General features: G+C 38.9%; 1 protein-coding gene and 1 long non-coding RNA gene across 3 annotated transcripts; one reads left to right on the top strand and one right to left on the bottom strand.

Moving 5' to 3' along the window:
• Positions 1 to 373: 373 nt before the first annotated feature.
• LOC116275311 lies at positions 374 to 7,796 on the bottom strand. The gene is made up of 2 exons (XR_004184330.1): positions 7,633 to 7,796; positions 374 to 646 (listed from the first exon to the last, which is right to left on the bottom strand). It is a non-coding gene; the product is annotated as an uncharacterized LOC116275311 (long non-coding RNA).
• A 119-nt stretch (positions 7,797 to 7,915) lies between these two features.
• On the top strand, positions 7,916 to 13,634 carry LOC101019499 (cytochrome c oxidase subunit 7A2, mitochondrial). 2 transcript variants are annotated; one of them, XM_003897813.2, is made up of 4 exons: positions 7,916 to 8,206; positions 10,495 to 10,584; positions 11,370 to 11,454; positions 13,437 to 13,634. In XM_003897813.2, exons 1-4 carry the CDS (start codon positions 8,093 to 8,095, stop codon positions 13,493 to 13,495), a joined length of 348 nt encoding a protein of 115 aa, XP_003897862.1. In that variant the 5' UTR covers positions 7,916 to 8,092; the 3' UTR covers positions 13,496 to 13,634. The 2 variants fall into 2 exon arrangements, with proteins under 2 accessions (XP_003897862.1, XP_009203809.1); XM_009205545.3 differs by lacking the exon at positions 11,370 to 11,454 and having other exon boundaries at positions 8,074 to 8,206.
• Positions 13,635 to 14,675: the final 1,041 nt, after the last annotated feature.

The raw sequence follows: 14,675 nt of genomic DNA, 5'->3' as shown, positions 1-14,675 counted from the left end.
CTAATGAGAAATCTGAACATATCTTAGTCAGATGTTGGACTTCTCCTAGATTGGTGCTTAATTTTCTTCTCTTTTTCTCCAGTTGTTTCGATGCTATTATCTCTGTTCTTTCTAGGAAAAGTACTTAATTTGATCTTGCAACATTATCTTCCTTGTATTGAATTTGTAGCACATTTCTAAAAATATTTTAATTTCTAGAACTTCTTTCATTTCTATTGTGTTTCCAAAATATCCTACTTAGTTCATAAATAAAATATTTTTCTGAGGATATAGATATATGAATATGTATTACTACTTTTGTTTACTGCTCAATTAACACCAAGGTTTTTTTGTTACTATCTGTAATTTGTAATTTGTTTTTTTTTCTTGTTCATATAGGTGAATTTCCTGTTATTTCTGGCTAGTCTTGGCAATATATGAGGAGACCCAAAACACTATTTGAAAGCTTTTTGTTTGTGGGCAATACTTGAAGGGGTCTAGGGAGGTTCTATTTCTTACTGCTTTTAGCTCTGCTTCTTCCTTGTCCTCCATCTCACCTCCTGATTTCCACTTCACACATACTTCCTTGTATCTGTCCCTCTCCATATTTCTTCCACTTAGTTGTCTTCCATTTATTTCTCCAGATAAAAATTCTCTGGTCTTCCACCTGTGAGAGACAGTGGTGGAAGTGAGAGATCATATTTTTATGGCTAAGAGGAGTAGGGCAGAGAACTTTGGGGATCAGGCCATTCTGTTGTATATGCTTTCAACTAGACATTTTCAGGCCTGTCCCTGCCTCCACTCTTTGCTGTAACTTTTACCTCCAAATCTGAGCTGCTCAGGGACTGTGGAATCAGTCAGCATGCTTCTCACTGGTATCCACCTTGTAGTCCCTCTAGATTGCAGCTTTCTCTGTTCAGCTCAGTCATATTCCATCTGCTTTCAGTTTTCCAGAAGTTTGTTGAAATCATTTGTCTGTTGCTGCCTCCTCTCTATTCAAATTTTGGGCTCATGTCTTTTTAAAATTGTTTTCCAGATTATCGTATGGTAAATTTTACTTCTGTTCTGGTAGCATAGTTTTTTGAGTTTTAATACCAGAGATAAAGTACCATCACTCCCCAAAAAACTCCTCGTACTATTCCTTTGTAATCATTCACCCCTCCCCCCACTCATAACCCCCAATTTGTTTTCTATCCCCATAGTTTTTTCTTCTAGAAAGTTCTAAATAGGAGCAATGCCATATGTAACCTTTGAAACAGCCTTCTTTTCTTTAGTGTAATGGCCCTGAGATTCATCCAAGATAATGTGTCTTATCAATAATTTTTCTCATATTTTTCAAATTTATTTCATTTTACTATAGTGGGATGGAGGAGAGATAAACTCGGGGGGCCAATCTACTATCTTAAATCAGAAACACCTTGAAGCAAATATACCCTTCACTTTTTGTTGATTTTATAATGTTTTTAAAAAAAATCTTAAAAGATAAACTTGTTATTTAAGTGGTAGTAATAGGAGCTTGTCTGTGTATTACAAGCTTTTCTATACAGGGTAATGTGGAAAAAGATTGAACTCCCCTTACATCCCTTTCAAGCTTATTATGCCACTTTGTTTCAAGCACAGAATTGCAGACAATAGCTTTACAAATATTTGTCAAATTGCAGTATCAGTGGTGTAAAGTAACCCCAGGGCATGTTGTCATGCCTTTTCACAACAAACTTTGTGAAACAGTATGTCCTTTATATTTTCTTGTCATCTTCAACTTCAATCAGGGTCAGGCTTTCACCTCAAGATTATACTGTTTGTACTTAGTAAGTGTCACCTGTGTCTGAAAGATTCAGTAGAAAGAGTATGGGTTTGAGACGTAGGCTGATACGGCTCCTATACTTACAAACTGTACCTTGCAACTGCTTAAATCTTCTAAGCCATTTACCTTTCCTTGTCTGTAAAATAGGGATTTCAATACCCATTTGACAGATTTTGTTTTGAGCAATGAGTGACAGATAAAAAGCATTTAACACAAAGCATAGAAAAATAGATATTCAATGAACAATTCCCATTCTTTTCTGTCAAATCAAGTGAACTCGCCCTTATTTTTTTTTTGCTCCATTATATCTTTTTGCTCCATTTGATAGGCATTTTCCTTTCCTCTCCTTTAGCATGTGGCTTCTGTGAATGACTCTCCTGATTTTTTTCCCCTTATCTGTTCCTTAGTCTCCTTTGTATATTCCTTAATTATACTAACCATATAAAATGTTGGGAGTTCTTTGAGATTGTGTTCTGTGCCTTTAAGTTACACATTCTCCCTGAACAATCTTAAGTACCTTATTATTTCTGTTGTCATTACACTGACTGACCTATCTTTTCTTGTGCCTTGACATCTGTCTTGAGCTCTAGATTTTTCATTATTAATCACTGGAGACATGAAGGTGAATAATGAATTAACCTAAGTTAATAAGGCCCAAGCAGCAATCATACCACACAAGCCTGGGTTTAATAAGGTCAAAACAGGAATAATCTCACACCAGAGATTTACATTCCTCGTTATTGTGAATGGTACAGCCAACCACCTTGAGGTAAGCCAGAAACCCTAGCTCTCTTCTCCAGCTGCCCAATCTAATATAAATCACTGTATTGTGTTGAGTTTTGAATGTTCTTCCTTTTAGTTGGGTCTCTCATCCCTCCCCTTATCTACATCTCTCTTGATTATTTAGTTTAGGTTTTCCTTCCTCCTTGGATTACAGACTCTCTGACCCTAATAACTCATGTCCAATCCAGCCTTTCATTACTAGAATGATCTTGAAATAGAGCTCTGATTTTAACAGTTTGCTATTTGAACCTGTAAGTAGCCCTTCAGGTTGTTTAATTCATCCCTGAAATCAGCCTTCCACTATTACCTCAATTCTTCATTTGTTCTGCAAACCAAACCATTTGCAATTCCCCAAGACACCTGGCCACCCTGTCTTGGCCTTTGCAAATGTTACAGCTTTTGCCTAGATTTTTCTTCTTACCCAACCTTTCCTCCCATAATAGTTTTTGAGTTATTTTAACAGCCACCCAATGATGATGAATACTATTATCTCCATTTTAAAGATAAGAGAAACTGAGGTATAAATAGATTATGTATCTTGCCTTCAGTCATGTCATTACCACTAAATGGCAGATTCAGGATCTGTCTGACTTTCAAGTTCTTAACAACTATTTTTTTTTCTCTTTTCACTCCATCTAGGCCTCTGTTTTTACAGTTCCTGCAGCGCATCAACGCTTGATTCCAAATTCAGATTGTTAATCATGTTCTTGTCCTAAGTCTGGAATGACTTAATTTCTGCTCCATTTATTCTACCAGACCTTGCCAAAATTGTCTTTTTTTTTTTTTTTTTTTTGAGACAGAGTCTCACTGTGTCACTAGGCCAGAGTGCAGTGGCGCGATCTCGGCTCACTGCAACCTCCACCTCCCGAGTTCAAGCGATTCTTCTGCCTCAGCCTCCCGAGTATCTGCGACTACAGGCTAATTTTTGTATTTTTAGTAGAGATGGGGTTTCACCATGTTGGCCAGGATGGTCTCGATCTCTTGACTTGTGATCCGCCCGCCTCAGCCTCCCAAAGTGCTGGGATTACGGGGGTGAGGCTGTAATCCGCGCCCGGCCCCAAATTCTGCCTTTTTACAACCTTAGCCCACTACTTTCTTTGAATTTCCCATACAGCTTTTGTTGTACCAGTTACTTGGAGAGTCATTTATGTCTGCATCAAATTTACTGTTATGTATGATATTCCTAATTAGATTATATTCTCCAGAAGGTCAGAGACTTTAAAACAATATTCCCTTGAGTGTATTACAAAGCGTTACATTTATAGTAGGTAGCTGGTAGATTATTGTTCAATGGAGAGTGACTCATGTTCTTGTTGATGAAAATAGTCAAACTCTATAAAATATTTTAAGAGATTTATTCTGAGCCAAATATGAGCGATCATGGCCTGTGACACAGCCCTCAGGAGATCCTGGGAACATGTGCCCAGGGTGGTTGGGATACAGCTTGGTTTTATATATTTTTGGGAGGCAAGAGACATCAATCAAATACATTTAAGAAATACATTGGTTTGGTTCAGGAAGGCGAGGCAACTCAAAACGGTGGGGAGGGGGGACTTCCAGGCTATAGGTAGATTTAAACATTTTCTGGTTGGCAACTGGTTGAGTTTATCTGGAATCAATAGAAATGTTTAGGTTAAGATAAAGGATTAAGTTTTATTGTGCAAACGAAACTCTCAGATAGCAGACTGCAGAGAGAGCAGGTTATAAAATGTGTCTTACCAGACTTAAAAGAATGCCTGGCTCTTAGTTGATTATCTCCTGGATCTGGAAAGGCAGGAAAGAAAACAAAGGGGAAAGGGGATTCTCTATAGAATGTGGATTTTTCCCACAAGAAACTTTGCAGGGCAATTTCAAGATTTGGCAGAGAAACATGTTTTGGGGTAAAACATTTTGATTTTCTTCCTCGTTATGCCAGTCAGATGGTAAAGTAAGTCATAATATACAGGGTTAAATAAAACCCATCTGATAAGAATTTGTGGTTTGTAGGGTAGGACTCCCCAGACCCCTTAGATAGGAATTTGGGCAAGATAAAAAGAAAATCAGAGCTTAGTCCTCATTTATGAAATTGTTTATCATAAGGACTTCAGAGTTAGAGAAAAAGATCATTAGGAGTTAGTCCAACTACTTAAGTTTAATGATGAAAAGACTGAGGCTTGCAATTAGATGAAGTATTTAATAATAAACTAAATACAGCAACCAAGACAGCAACTGTTTCCTGATTTCCAAAGGTGACTCAGAATGTGATAAAGTATGGAATTATATTGAAATTTATCTTTTACCTAACCAGTAGTTTGTAACATTAAAGTTCACATGAAACTGTTCTATATTTTTATAAAATTGGAAGTGGATTAAGCATGGTTCTAGAATTAACAGATGTGTGTACGCACACACATCCAAATCACAGAAAACTATTCTGGCTTCCCTCTGTTTTTGTTATTTATAGATTCTATAGGCAGGATCATAGTCAGGGTTATCTTGTCTGCTTTTTAAAGGATAAAAAAAAATGATTGGGTAACTGTGCTTTGGTAACTGCATCAGTAATTATGAGATATTTTAACTTAGTACTTTTGCATCTGATGTCCATCTTACTGACAAGACTTAAATCATGACCTACCTCAGGTTTCCCACATATTCCCCCTGCCAATTCTGTCATACTGTTACAAAACCCTCTGGAGTAAGTATGTTCCAAAAGAACCATTTTCTAATTTTCTAACATTACAAAAGAGCAAGGATAAAAGAACCCCAAACTGATGTTTTGGAAGCAATCTATTTTGAAAGTAACTTCTGGTTCAGAGGATGAATTTCAAAAAGTGGTAATGTTTCTAGTGTGCCTGGGAAGATCCAGTAAAGTTTGTTAGGTACCCAGGCAAATTTCAGTCATTTGTATGTCAGGATAATCACAACTTACAGAAAAGGAGCAAGGCGATAATGAATGAGGAACCCTGGGACTGAAAACATTTGGAGGGAGTACAAGTACTAAGACATGTTTTGAATTTTTACACTCAATAATCCATTCTTTTGTGCAGGATACAGTTCATTCATTTAACCAATGTATATTGAGCATTTTCTGTGTGCCAATTACTATTCTAGATGCCAGGGATACATGAGTAAACACAACCGAGTTTAGAGCAGAGTCATATGATCCCACTTAAGTTCTTAAAAGAATCATTGCTGTGTGGAAGATAGTGGAAGAGTGGAAACAGGGAAACCCGTTAAAAAGGCTTTTGACATAATCTGAACAAGAGATGACGATGGCTTGGCCAGTAGTAGCAGTAGTGTTGGAGATAATGAGAAGTGGTTCAATTCAGATTATATTTTGAAGGTGCAGCCAATGGAAATTTTAAATAAATTGATTTATAGAGTATGACAGAAAACAAAGTTTAAGGCTTGAAGTAAGGAAAATTGCAGAGGACAAAGTTTGGGAATAAGGAGTGGAAAGTAGAATTCAGTTTTGTTTGTAAGTTTGAGATGCACGTTAGCCATCTAGGTGAAGATGTCTTAAGTTAATGGGAAAGGCCAAGCAGGAGATAGGTGAGTTGTCAGCACATGAATAGTTTTTCTTTCCTAAAAAAATTCTTTTTCTTCATACAATCTACAGGAAGTGGGAGTAGTAGTTCAATGTTAGATGAAATCACAAAAGGGATGAATGTAGAAAAAAGGTGAGAAACTGAAATTTTAGAGGTTAAGAGGACAAGGATCCAGGAAGAAACTAAAAGGGGCAGCCGCTAAAACAGGAGAACGGCTGAAGGAGTACTATGGAAGCCACTTTACAACCATGCTTCAAACTATCATATTCTTTCTTACATGTATGCTTTACCTCCAAATTAAAAAGTAAAAGTATATGGTGAGGGACGGATTAGCTATGTTAAATGCTGCTAATAGATGGAGAAGGTGAAAATTGAGTCTCACAATTTATTTAGCAACCTGGAAGCTATTGGTGATTCTAAACAAAAGCAGTAAAAGCCTGCCCAAAATGGTACCAAAAAAAGCTTAGGAGGAGGAGGAGAGACAAATGTAAAGAAGTCTATAGGATGGTAATGGAAATCAAAGGAGTTTTTTTGTTTTTAATTTGGGAACGTGTTAATAGATGGAATGATCCAGTAAAGGGGGAAATTGTACTGAATAACATGAATATAAGAATCTGTGTCTAGGATCTATTTAATGTGAATTCATGACTTTTTGGACAGAGTCATAAGCTTCTTAGATCTGTCACCCAATGTAATTAATTCATGTGTTGGTTAGTGAATACTCCCTTTAAGCAGTGCTTGCGGATTGGTAAGAAATCCACATAATCTCTGCGCTTGAGAAATTTACAATCTAGAGTTGGCTAACTGGAGAAAACATAAGAGAGTACATACAACTAACAAATTAAGGTTATGGACAATGTACTTAAACCCCCACGCCCTAGCTATTGGCACGTGGTAATTTTGTCCAGAGTTTTGGTTACATGCATAATCCAGAGGGTTGTAGAAAATCAGGTCCTTTCCGTCGCAATCTAAGAAGACATGAATTGGGGTGTTTAAAAGCCTTGGTGAGGAAGAGAATTTTAACTGGGACTGGTAACTTGGTGGGCCCATTGACATACAGTAGATTGTGAAGAAGAAAACCCCAAGGATTACAAGAAATAGTTTTAATATTACTAATTTTTATCATTTGCTGAGCCTATGGGTTTCTTATTTGAAATGGCAATCAAATAATTTGTAAGAGTTTGTAGAAAGGTGGAAAGATTATTGTAATACAGGGCAGATATTTGCGTTTGTACACACTTGAGGGTAAGCACAAGAAATAAACACAATGGGGATTACTTAAGCGAAATGGATGACACCGACAGCCTTTCTGTACAACAAATAATTGCTGTGCTTAACTCCAGTAATGAATGTAGGGCCCTGCTGGATCTGGGACAGCAACACTTTTGAGTCCAGATGCGCCATCTCATTTCTTGTCCCCCAACGTTTCCTCAGAAGCAAGCGAGCGAGCCGCTTCCACAACATGGGGACACTGTGGAAGAGCTTCTTGCTTAGGGAGTTCTGCAGCAGTCGAAGGTACAAGAAGATAAAAATTGTTACCTTGACATAGCTCTTACAGCATATTCTCAACACAAGGAACAGTAATGTCCCGCAGCAATTCCTTCGGTGGAAAAAACTAATCCGTGTTTTGTATTTTATGAGGCCTCACAGCTGTATTTCGGCCAACCCAGTCTTTGTTCACTTTCTAGCGGCTTAAAGGTTGCCCAGTTTTACGCCTTCTCGCTCAAAACAGACACTAGCTTTCTTTGATACCCTGGTCCCACACTGACTTCATCTAAGCTTATTACATTCATCTCACAAATCGTTTGCCTTTTCCCCAGCCTTAGCTCCAGCGACCAGCCGACTGAACTTCCTCGAAAACGTCAGGAACGAGCTCACCAGATTGAGACGGCGAGCCGGCTAGAGCGGATAGGGCCGTACTGCCGCTCTAGTTTTTCTTTTGCTCTCTATGGTTAGGAGCGCAGGCCTCTCTTCGGCCCCGCGAGATTTACGTTCCTGAATGCTTACGCAAGTCTCGGAGGTAGTTCCGGTTCCGGCGTGGCCATTTTCGTTGCTGGTGTTAAGTTGCGGCGGTTGCTGGTCAGTAACAGCCAAGATGCTGCGGAATCTGCTGGTGAGGAGCTTCTCGTCTTGCATTCATGATAGGGGCGAGGGAGTGGAGAGGAGGCTGAGGCACCATGACAGAAAACCCTCACCTGGGAAGGTTGCAGAAGGCGGCTAATGAAGTCACCTTGATTTATGTCCTTTTCCCCTGACCTTACTTTTCCTTCCGTCTATTCCTCTCGCCCCAGGCAGTTGCTGGGTAGATGTAAGGAGTGTAGAGGCTGGGGAAGTGACCAGAGACTTGCGGGTTAGACCCGTCTTGGGTTCTTAGGCACCACCCCTAACCCTGTCGGTCATTGATGAGGTTAGTAGCTCGGATCTGAGTAAAACCAAGGACCAGGTGAGGAATGTCTGACACCCGGAAGCATCAAGCAGAAAGGTGTTCTTCTGGTAATGAAAGGCTTTAAGTTTCAATGGTTTTGAGCTTTGCGAACTTTCTGAGAAGGCAGTTTAAAAACCAAGACATGAAATATTTCCCCAAATTTTGAAAAAGAAAAGAAAAAAATGCGACAATGATTATTTTATCTTTTAAATTATTTAATGAAGTTTTGCTTCATTAAAATCCTCAATGTAATTTATTTTAAAAAATGGAGAGCACATTTGTTTCATTATTTAATTCAACTGGATATTTAATGCAAGTCTCTTTAAAAGATGTATACCCTATTTAAAATTTTTTAGGAAAAATGTAATGGGAGAAGCATTTTAATTGAGAAGGAATCATGCCAGTCTATTTGCTGTCAAGTAATAGGTTTTTTTTTTTTTTTGAGACATACTCTATTGCCCAGGCTGGAGTGCGGTGGCACGATCTCGCATCTCCCAGGTTCGAGCGATTCTCCTGCCTCAGCTTCCCAACTAGCTGGGATTACAGGCGCTCGCCACCAAGCCCGACTAATTTTTGTATTATTAATAGAGACGGGGTTTCACCATGTTGGCCAGGCTGGTCTCGAATCCTTGACCTCAAGTGATCCGCTCACCTCAGCCTCCCAAAGCGCTGGGATTACAGGCATGAGCCACCGCCCCCGGCCCTTTTTTTTTTTTTTTTTTTTTTTTTTTTTTGAGCGGAGTTCGTTCTTGTGGCCCAGGCTGGAGTGCAGTGGCGTAGTTTGGGCTCACTGCAACTTGCGCCTCCCGGGTTCAAGCCATTCTCCTGCCTCAGCCTCCTTAGTAGCTAGAATTACAGACGCACACCACCACGCCCAGCTCATTTTTGTATTTTTAGTAGAGATGAGGTTTCACCATTTTGGCCAGCCGAGTCTCAAACTCCTTACCTCAGGTGATCCACCCACCTCGGACTCCCAAAGTGCAGGGATTACAGGCGTGAGCCTCCGCGCCTGGCCAAGTAACAGATTTTTTCTTTTCTTTTTTTTTTTTAAGATGGAGTTTCACTCCTTTTGCCCAGGCTATAGTGCAATGGGGCGATTTTGGCTCACCGCAACCTCTGCCTCCCGGGTTCAAGCGATTCTCCTGCCTCAGCCTCCTGAGTAGCTGGGATTAGAGGCATTTGCCACCGTGCCCGGCTAATTTTGTGTTTTTCGTAGAGACAGGGTTTCTCCATGTTGGTCAGGCTGCTCTTGGACTCTCAGGTGATCCGCCCGCCTAGTAATAGATTTTTTTTTGTTTTTTGAAACGGAGTTTCAGTCTTGTTGCCCAAGCTGGAGTGCAATGGCCTGATATCGGCTCACCGCAACCTCTGCCTCCCAGGTTCAAGCGAGTCTCCTGCCTCAGCCTCCCAAGTACCTGGGATTACAGGCTTGTGCCACCACGCCCCACTAATTTTGTATTTTTAGTAGAGACAGGGTTTCTGATGTTGATCAGGCTGGTCTTGAACTCCTGATCTCAGGTGATCCGCCCGCCCCGGCCTCCCAAAGTACTGGGATTACAGGCGTGAGCCACCACGCCCAGCAGATTTTTGATAATATGGTAGTATATTATGAAAATATTTGAGCTTAGTGTATCTTGGTTAAGCACTATTTTTGTAATATGTGTATGTCAATATTTTTGCATCAAGGATTATAAAATGTTACTGGTTCTGTTCAGGTAAAGATCATGATTTTATATTTTGGTTAGAATCTGTATGAATTGCTTCTTGAGTATGTTGTTTGGAGACTGCAGAATGTAATTCAAAGGCCAGAGGATGGATGACAAATTGAAAAGCCTGGATGCTCTTCCATGACTTTGCTACTGACAAATCAGATATGCTTCAAGTCTCAATTTACCTTTTTTATAATATGAAGGACTGAAAATGGTTTTGAAGGTTTCTTTAGGCTCTAAGTCTGTTTAATAATATTTTCATTTTAGGCTCTCCGTCAGATTGGACAGAGAACCATAAGCACTACTTCCCGCAGACATTTAAAAAATAAAGTTCCAGAGAAACAAAAACTGTTCCAGGTACTGAAGTATTTTATAGGAGATTGTTACTTGTAATAATTAGATTACCAAAAGGTAGAGTTAGGATAAACAAGTATGTGTATAAATTAGATCATATGACAATATAAACATTACAAAATAAGTCAAGAACATGTGCCATACTGCTAATAGTGGTTGTCTCTTGGGGAAAGACCTGGTGGAGCAGAGCAATTTACCTCTATAAGTAGTTTGATTATGAGTGATTTTTGTTTTATTATGGTTTCTAGCTTTTCCCAAATAAAACTTCAAGTGATTAAAAATAGTTGTATCATATATACATACAAATAAATACTTTACTGGACAGATGTACTAAATAGCTACTTTATGCTGGATTAGATGCTAGGGATATAATTTAGGGTTATAAACCAAAATCCCTTCCCCACTTTTTAGGGAAAAAAAGGTTCCTATGACTAAATCTAATGTGTGGCAATTATTGATTCTTTTATATTTCAGTTATATTAAAGTTGTTGAGATCAGTGTGTATGTTTTATAGCTTTAATGTTTATGTATTCTTTGGAAAGACCATCATTAATGGATCTCAAATTAACAGTAAAAGAAAAATGCTGACTTTTAGGAGTTCTTATTTTAAAAGTAGTAGGAATAGAGACAGAATAAAGAAAATTGTAGGTCTTTTAAATTTTAATACTTAAATACTTTAATTATAGGGATTTAAGGAGCTATATCATTTTATATGCCTGTTCTTTTGAAACTTAGTTGGAAATGAGTGAGGCATCTATTATTGTCTTTTTTTTCTTTTTTTAATCTAGGAGGATGATGGAATTCCACTGTATGTAAAGGGTGGGATAGCTGATGTCCTCCTGTATAGAGCCACCATGGTTCTTACAGTTGGTGGTAAGGCCTTTGGAATGTTTGAAGGTTTATAGAAAAGTAATAGTAATGATAACTGATAACTTTATTGCTTTTGCTATGCCAGTATTTTAATGCAGGCAGTCTGTCTCCAGAATTTGATATCTTACCATGTCTCATAATGATTCAAGAGGATGACTGATACATACTGTATAAGAGCATTTTGATGTTTTTTTTTTTTAAATGGAGTTTTGCTCTTGTTACCCAGGCTGGATTGCAATGATGTGATCTCAGCTCACTGTGACCTCTGCTTTCCAGGTTCAAGCGATTCTCCTGCCTCAGCCTCCTGAGTAGCTGGGATTACAGGCATGCGCCACCCCGCCTGGCTAATTTTGTAGTTTTAGTAGAGATGAAGTTTTTCCATGTTGGTCAGGTTGGTCTGGAACTCCCGACCTCAGGTGATCTGCCCGCTATGGCCTCCCAAAGTGCTGGGATTACAGGCATGAGCCACTGCACCTGGCCTTAATAAAAAAATAACACCAATAAGATTTGATGATTATCTTGTGATAGAGTTGGCTTTCTGAGTACCATTGATGGTAGTGAAGGCTATAGTTCAGTTAAAAACATCCATTATATCCTACCTCTTATAGCAAGGGCTTTAAAACATTTTGACTGTGATGCAAAATAAAAGCGCACTTTACATCTAAACTCTACAGACATATTTATGACAAACAAAATTTGTATGGAACAATACTTTTACTGGAAGGTAAAGAGAAGGGAATCTATATTTGAGTGATTATTTTGTGCCCATCATATTCATAGGAATGCCACATACTTGGATTTCTGTAAATCTTGCATGAAGTCTATAATATGTCTTCATTTTAAAGATGAGGAAACTATGTTAATTACCTGTTTGGGAAACTCTGCTCTCACATCACAACAATCAACATGGAAGACCTCTGTTGCCAAATGTGTGGGGGTTTTTCCCTACACACCATGTAATGGACACCAGCTAGGTGTCCTCCAATTCAGTTTCCACACTCTCTACTGGGAGATAGCATCAGATTTCACAGGTTGATGGCAGAAGACTGTCTCCTCCTTCCCACCAGTTACAAGTTTGGGTCTCTGGAACTTCTGACTGACTGGCTTTAAGTTGGGGTTCCCACAATCTCCTCACTAGGGGAACACATTTACCAGTTTATTATAAAAGGTATTATAGGCCGGGTGTGGTGGCTCATGCCTGTAATCCCAGCACTTTGGGAGGCTGAGGCTGACAGATCACGTGAGGTCAGGAGTTCAGGACTAGCCAGGCCCACATGGTGAAGCCCTGTCTCTACTAAAAACACAAAAATGAGCCGGGTGTGGTGGCACACACTTGTAATTCCAGCTACTCGTGAAGCTGAGGCAGGAAGATTGCTTTAACTGGTAGGCGGAGGTTGCAGTGAGCTGAGATTGTGCCGCTGTACTCCAGCCTGGGCAACAGAGGGAGACTCTGTCTCAAAAAAAAAAAAAAAAGTCCTGAATTCCTTTTGGCCAATGTGACCATTTCTTTGACATTCTGGTAAATAGTTTTTAAAATGAAATTCCAGTTATCAGCTATTTTTTACATTACATTTGATTACTGTAAAATTATATCACTCTTCCTTTTTTTACATTCACTTTAGGGAAAGCTTGCATATTTTGAAGTCATTTTTTTCTTTGGCATTTGAATCATGCTTAATCATCCTTAGCATTTCTCAGGCAATCTTGGGTTAATATGGAAATAACGTTTGTATATGTTCTTATTTTTAAAAATTTTTGTATTTTATGTTGACAAATATATTATTGTGCCATACTTTGTTAAAACTACATTAAATATATTTTACATATATTTATTTAAAATTTTGCCAACACCTATCAAAATACTTTTTTGTGTTCTAATTAAGGTAGTCTTAATGCAAACTTACAACTTTTAAACTGGAATATTAAATTTATACACTTAGATCTCAGAATTTCTGGTTAGGTTCTTTTTTGTTTTTTATTTTTAGGAACAGCATATGCCTTCTATCAGCTGGCTGTGGCTGCGTTTCCCAAGAAGCAGGAGTGACTTCAATCATCCCAGCAATCACTTGGTTCAGTTTCATTCCGCTCTCTATGGACCAGTAATCTGATAACCGAGCTCTTCTCTGGGGATCAATATTTATTGACTTGTAGTAACTGCCGCCAATAAAGCAGCCTTTACCATGCTTTGTCTGATTTTATCACTTTTATGCCAATAATTTCAACTTTTGGTCAGCCTTGTAAATCTTAGGTAAGGATCAAGGAAATGATTCTTCTGCCACAAAACTTGTATAAAGCAACATTATTGTGATATTATTTTAGTGAAATTTTACTTTTAACAGCTCAAAATTAGAGTCTCAATTTCTGTCTCAACTTGATATTTGAATGCATATTGCTTTTTCCCCCTACCCACTCCAGTATATCTTGGAATATGCTAGAACCTGGGGGTAGTGGAAGCAGGTTATCTTTGGCTCCTGGGGTCTACATTTCTTTCTTTCTTTCTTTTTTTTCTCTCAGCTATGTGAGAGTATGCTTAAATACTGGATATATCCCACAGCTTAGAATTAGGGTTTAGTAGAATGACTTTGTAAAATATTTCAGTATTTGTTTTTTTCTACACTCAGAGTGGGTTCAGGTAGGTTTCTGTCATCAGGAACCAACCAAAGCAGGATAGTTACTGGGCTCCCCAGCTATCATACCATCTAATGGACCCACAACTCTTATTTACCCTAAACAGTAGTTAGGTGCTTAATAAATGGTAGCCATTATTGGCTTCTCATAATAGGAATGGTTCAAAAAGGTCTACTTCGAGAACACAAAATGCAAATAGATACAGAGAGTGTAAGAATCATAAAAAGAATTACAATGCTGCTCTAGGCAGTTTGCTTCAGGGTTTGCAGAACCCTTCCTGCTTTGAGAGAACTATGCATGAAGTTGGAAATTTCATAGACTTCAAGTTTGGGACTCTCCTTTCCTGGATTCTGGTGTGCATCCATGTGGAGAGTAGCATCTTGTGAACCACTTCAGGACTTTCCTTCTATATATATGGAGATTGGTGGCTCACGCCTGTAATCCCAGAACTTTGGGAGGCCGAGGCGGGTGGATCACGAGGTCAGGAGATCGAGACCATCCTGGCTAACACGGTGAAACCCCGTCTCTACTAAAAATTAGCCGGGCGCAGTGGAGGGCACCTGTAGTCCCAGCTACTTAGGAGGCTGAGGCAGGAG

This window comes from Papio anubis, chromosome 6 (assembly GCF_008728515.1).
Source record: "Papio anubis isolate 15944 chromosome 6, Panubis1.0, whole genome shotgun sequence".
Lineage (NCBI taxonomy): Eukaryota > Metazoa > Chordata > Mammalia > Primates > Cercopithecidae > Papio > Papio anubis.
Note: the sequence above shows the minus strand (reverse complement) of the source record. Positions and strands in the feature narration are given on the sequence as shown.